General features: G+C 40.7%; 1 protein-coding gene across 6 annotated transcripts in view; it reads left to right on the plus strand.

Moving 5' to 3' along the window:
• Positions 1 to 5347, plus strand: part of COL19A1 (collagen type XIX alpha 1 chain) — a 189535-nt gene extending 184188 nt beyond the window's left edge. For all 6 annotated transcript variants that reach the window (XM_080997970.1, XM_080997972.1, XM_080997971.1 and 3 more), the window contains 2 exons: positions 2440 to 2517; positions 2725 to 5347. In XM_080997970.1, the coding sequence (XP_080854096.1) occupies positions 2440 to 2517; positions 2725 to 2861 (215 nt within the window). In that variant the 3' untranslated portion in view covers positions 2862 to 5347. The remainder of the gene's footprint in view (positions 1 to 2439; positions 2518 to 2724) is intronic.
• Positions 5348 to 6000: the final 653 nt, after the last annotated feature.

Genomic DNA, 6000 nt, shown 5'->3' on the forward strand with positions numbered 1-6000 from the left:
TATTTTTGTTACTCAGCGGTGTACAAAAGCATTGGTTTATATGTAACTGAGCTTTGTTTTACACCATTCATAACCTTAAAATGTGAGCAGATAGTTGTGTTATTAGCTTTCTTTCATTACTTGAATGTACACAGAACTTCTCAGCCTGTATTGATTCCTTGTGATGCATTTTCATTCTGTACATGTTGTTCCAAGTAGGAATTTTGAAGGCGATTTATTATTAATATTGTTTATTTCTTTATGGATGGTGCATGTAGAGATTCTACGGATAAATGTGTAGCAGGATTGCCCTCTTTGTTTTAATGTATAGCTCAACAGAGCTTTTTTATCATATAAAAATGCTACTTATTGTAAGACTAAAGAAAACCGAGGCGGTGTAACAATTGGGAAATGCAACAGATGCCCCGATTATGGTGTGAAAGAGTAGGAATTAAAACAAAATTTACCACATTTCTGGCAAATATATTTATATAAAAAATAATCATGGTAACTGAAGGTCAACAGTATTTTGTACAGCTCTACCCCAAAGGACACAGATTTCACAACTAACATATGAAGATAATGGGTAGAGTTCAACTAACTTTTACTCGGAGTAAAATTAGTAGACCTAACTTAGTCACGTTCCTTGATTTAAATGTGTCTGCTCTGAGTAGGCCTAACCTTGAATTCCACCCATTGTTTTTATTGCATTTTTAATTTAAAAAGGTTTTGTTTTCAGTTCCAGTGCCTGCTTATTTGTCTGTTAATATTGGTCCATTCTGTGGTGCCATGCATGCTACCCTCGCATGTTACGTGTTCTCCCAATACGAGCTTTAGTCATCTCTTGAGTTCTTATGAGGGACATTGGAGCATTGTGGTAGGTGAACAAAAATTCCATGTTTTTGTGCTTTAAAATCAAAGGCGATGGCAGCAATTATATCATAATCAACTTGTTGAACAAGAAGTATTTATGTGTTTTGTGATACGTTTTTACCATTAGATCTCGGAGATATTTAAAGTAGATCTAATTTATCCTTCTGTTTCCTGAGTTTTGCCCCTTAGGTGGCATATAGAACAACTCCAGGGCTAGTCTATAAGCTTTCTGGGGCCCATTACTGTTGAGGTAACATTAGTTAAACTCATATTGATCCACACTCATGTTCTTCTAATGGCCTCTATCCAGAAACTCTAAAAAGTAGGTGTCCTACCTTGCACTGGAAACTCTGGTTGGTAGACATGTGCCTCAAATGTTCTCTCTTGTCAGGAACATGGGTTTCCTCCTTGCTGATAGCTATAACATTCAGAAATAGCCAATGTTGTGCCCTCCAGATAATGTAGTATTCTCCAGCTGGTATGGTCACACTTGAGGAATGATGGCAGCTGTAGTCCAGCCACATTTGGAGGGTTCCACATTTGGCTACCCCTATTTATTCTACAACTGTGTCTGCTGGCTGCCATTTGCTTGCTCGGCTGCTTCTTCCTTGGGGAAAAGCCAAAAGAAGTCTAAATAATAATCAGCCTTTTCAGACCCAGGACCCAACTTCAGCCCAAACATGCATGCAACGGATCATCAAGAGTGGCGAGCTCTTTCTCTCTTGTTAAAAGGCTGAAGTTTTGGGGATGCCATTTCATTCTGTTAGTAGTACCACTTTCCACATGGGTCCTCTACATCACATAGAAGGTCTCTATGTTAGCTCCAAGCATAACATTTAAAACGAAGATCCACTTGGTAAGCAAGGCTGCATGTTGCACATCTTCATGTGAAAAAGCTATGCGTTTTGCAGCAACCTCCCCAGAATGGCTGTAACTATAATACTTACCAGTTTCTAGTGACGCATGGCCTGGCCCAGCACGCAAAGCAGGGATTTGAACATAGGAGTCCTATGTTCAAAGCAAGCATGAATCCCTCCCATTCCACTTACAGTAGCTCCCTTTTCCCCAAACCTCTTTCCCCTTTTTATTTAAAAGTAAGTGAAAAGTTTGATGGTGCCTAATTTTCAGGTTTACGATTCCTACTGTAATACTTTGTGAAATCCATTATGTTTCTTGTGCGCCACACTTGCTATGGATGTATGCAATTCTCTGTCAACTCCCGGTCAAAACTTATTATCGGGTTTGTTTAAAAGTGTTAAGAGAGAAAAATAAGTCATTTTGATGCCTGCTGTCATCCTCGGTGAAGGGTTTCTAATCCACTCTTGGGAGGAGCAAATCAAGGCAGGTGGTAATTCTAGAAGATTGTGAAAGGGGGACTTAGCAAGCAGCCCCTGGATCTCATGATCCATTCAGTTTCATTAGGAATTTGTGGAAGGAATGTTTTAAAAAGAGCTATCTAAATTGCCATCATTACTGTGGGAGGGAGTTATATTTTTTTATCATTCTAATATTGGGAAAGAGGTTAGGAAAAGTATATATTCTGTGATTTCAGGGCACTCTTATTCCTTTTTTGTTTATTTCCTATAGGCTACAGAGGACAGAAAGGTGAAAGAGGTGAGCCTGGAATTGGCCTGCCAGGTGATCCTGGTCCACCTGGCCCTTCAGGTAAAAACATAAGTTCATATTTATCATAACCAGAACAGCAGATTAGCAAAAGAACTGTGAGAGGGGGTGATACTTCTAAGATTGGTTGCATATAAGCTGCCCTTTAGTGCATGAAAGAAATGCCTTTGATCTTACTTTTTAAAGCGTCTCGACCCAGTAAATGCAGCTGGTTTTACAATATTGTTGCTGTTGTTGTTATTTGCTTAGTCATTGGTATGCCGGGACCACCTGGAGCTCCAGGAGGACCAGGTCCACATGGCCCACCTGGGCCATCAGGAAGATGCAACCCAGCAGATTGCTATTACCACGTCTCTCAAACTCAACCACGAACAACTGGCAAATGAAAATCTTCTCTGGAAGTACTTTGATTCCTGGTTTACCCCTTCCTTGCTTCCCTCCTGCCCTCCTTCCTAATTTAAGCTTTAAAATACTTGGTACCTTTTTTTGGTCTATATACATGATATTGTGTGTAGGCATTTTACAGAGCATCTCAATGGAACAATGTTTATTTTCCAGTTAAGCCAATGCCGAGATGTTGTTTTCTTGAGTTCATTCCATGTGTTTATAATTTTAGGCTAGTTTTCTATAGCAAAATGCAATTTTCTTGCATTCTGATGGCCTGTTGTCTTCTTAATGGTTTTTAACCTTAATACTTGCAAAACAAAACGTACTGTCATATATCTTCTTTAGCTTTTGCTGGCTACCGTATCTTGATGGCTTGGAGTTCATACATAACACCCAAAGCTCTGCTTGCAAAACTGCATCCAGAGTGTTGAAGCTTTCGTGAATCCTTGAGCAACTCTTTGAGAAATCAGCTGATATTTTTTCATGCTCCTTCTGCCCTTGTGCAGTATTGTAGACTTTGCAAGAAATTTATTAAATTTCTAGAAGCACTTTTCACATAGGAAACTTTTTAAGAAAAGGAGCTGTTGAGCCTCTCTCCCATTAATTGTGACACAGGGGGTGAGAGTGTGGTTAATGCAAGACAGAGCCTGGAAGTCGCACATTGGTCTCAGTGGAGCTTACTTCCTGGCAAATGTACTTGCTGGCTTCATATTATTGAAGGCTTAATTATGGAAGGCTAACTTAGTTATTGAGTAGATTGTTGATAATGGCTCCTTCGTATTGTTCACTTGGCTTTGCTCTAGTCTTTTGCACTTCTCTTGCAAGGCAAGTCTCCCTGATCAATTATAGCCTCTGTGCTACAGGTGCTTCCCAACCTTCAGAAACCTTTTGAGGGGTCACAAGAGTTGCATTGTAGTAGTAGGGATAATCCATTATCAGGGGTCCTGCCTTTGTGCAAGTGGAAGTGCTTCCATTAGGGCAAAGCCTTAATAAGATACCACCTTATAGAATTGTGTTCTTATGCTTCAGCTATTCATGCTTATACGTCAGGGGGCTTCTGCCTTATTTAAATATACCAAGGCCTTTATCTCAGGTAAAGTTCTGACAATAATACATTGAGAAGTTTGTGTATATATGTTCAGATAGAAGAGGATGGTGTAGCTTGAACTAGTACCCATGTATTTCATGAATGATGTCTGCCTTTGCATTGATTAATTTCGGACTCTAGTAATGGTCCAATGTTAGCATTTTTGCTAGAGTGAGTTTCAAAGTTCAACAACATTCGTGCAGGCTAGGCTAGCCTGTAGTATTAAACAACCTTTCTATTTGAAATATTCAGTGGCTGGGGCAGATTGACACTTTGTTTTACTTGAGGATAAAATGACCATACACAGTGAAGGGAAAGAGAACTGTTGAGCAGATATATAGCATCAGTAAATTAAAGTTCTGCCTTCTAGGATGAATAAAAGGGAGATGCTTCTTAAAATAGATATTGCTCTAGGAGACAGTGGTCCTCAGCTGTTCTTGGGAGAGATTTAGCTACATCAAAACTCCATTAAGAAATGGAAGGGTAGTCAAAGACAACAGAAGTGATAGGTCCTTGCTGATGGGACTTGGGAATCATTCGAAGACCACTTCCTATGTGCAAGTTAATCCTATAATTGAAATAAGAAAATAAGGACTTTATTTATGCTGTTCTTAAAATCAGGGCAATTGCAGGCCATTCTTATTAAAGGAAGCCCTTAAGGATTTTAGACTCTTAAGGGTTGTATCCAACAAAATCCTACTCAGAGCAGACCCACTGAAATTTAATGCACCTAAATTGGTCATGTTCTTTGATTTAAATGGGTTCACTCTGAGTAGGACTAGCATGGCTACAACCCTAGAACAGGGGTAGACAATTTGGTCCCTTCCATATACTGTGGACCATGACTCCCACCAACAATGACTGTAGGTCATGCTGGCTGGATTTTACAGGAGTTTTCCACAACATCTGCATGTTGGCTATTCCTGATCCACAGTGTCTTGTGTGAGCTCTCTGAGAACATGGGAGTCTGAATGTGAGAAAATCCACAGAGGTAGCCATGTTAGTGTGATGTCAAAAAACAAGAGTGGCAGTTTAAAGACAATATATCACAGTGACATAGCCTTCATCAGATGCATGAAGTGATCACCTACTGTAGGTTGGTACGTGTGTGTGTGTGTGTGTGTGTGTGTGTGTGTGTATATATTAGTACAGAAAGAAGTGAAACTAGCCCAAGCAAATGCAGGAGATATCTATAGGTGTATCATAGTACTATGGCCACTTTCACATTGCCGTTAATTGTGTGTGTGTGTGTCTGAACATATATAGTGCAGTCTCACCTGTGAGGGGCCACATTCTGCAATCTCAGCATCTTTATGCACAATCTGAGCTTTCTCCATGTTCTTCCTCCTAAGCAATACGGCTCACCATAGCTTATAATGGCATGAGCTGCATTTTTTTTACAAAAAAATATATAGCCTCATTGTTCACTCTCCATAGTCAAGACAATGCACATTATTATTTGATTGCCGTCATGATCCACAACACACATGTTGGGGCATGATCCATTCCTGTGTGTGTGTAGCTGCACAAAATGGAATCTTCTAAAGCAGGGCTCAGCAACAAGTTTGCTGTTGAGGACTGCATTCCCCTGGGGGTAACCTAACTATCAAGAAAGCACATGCAAGCTGTGGCCAGGACTGGGGCGCTTTATAGGCAGTGCCAAGCCTAATGGTGGCCAGGTACTAGAAGCAAAATTAGGTGGGCTCACTTTTCTCTATTGGCCACCCCCTTTCTCTCCACGCCTCATGCCAAAACCTCCCCCCTTCTGTTTTACAAGAAATTATACTGATGATTTGGTGAAATTAGACACCACGTGCGGCTCTAAGCCCTGCTCTTTGGTTGTGAAGACTTTCTCCTCTCCCTCTGCCCCTCCCCACCGCCAATGTCCTGCCATTGGCTGGATACAAGCACTGGACAGTGGGTCCACCCAGTACCTGCCATTGAAGGTCACCCATATGGGCCACTCTCTTGTGTAGATCCAGTCAGCTTGCTGCCTTCCAGGGCTGTAAATGCAATCTACTCCTCTCACATGACCCTGAAGAAAAATGGTG

Source organism: Podarcis pityusensis (genome assembly GCF_964106645.2).
Source record: "Podarcis pityusensis genome assembly, chromosome: 3".
Classification (NCBI taxonomy): Eukaryota; Metazoa; Chordata; class Lepidosauria; order Squamata; family Lacertidae; genus Podarcis; species Podarcis pityusensis.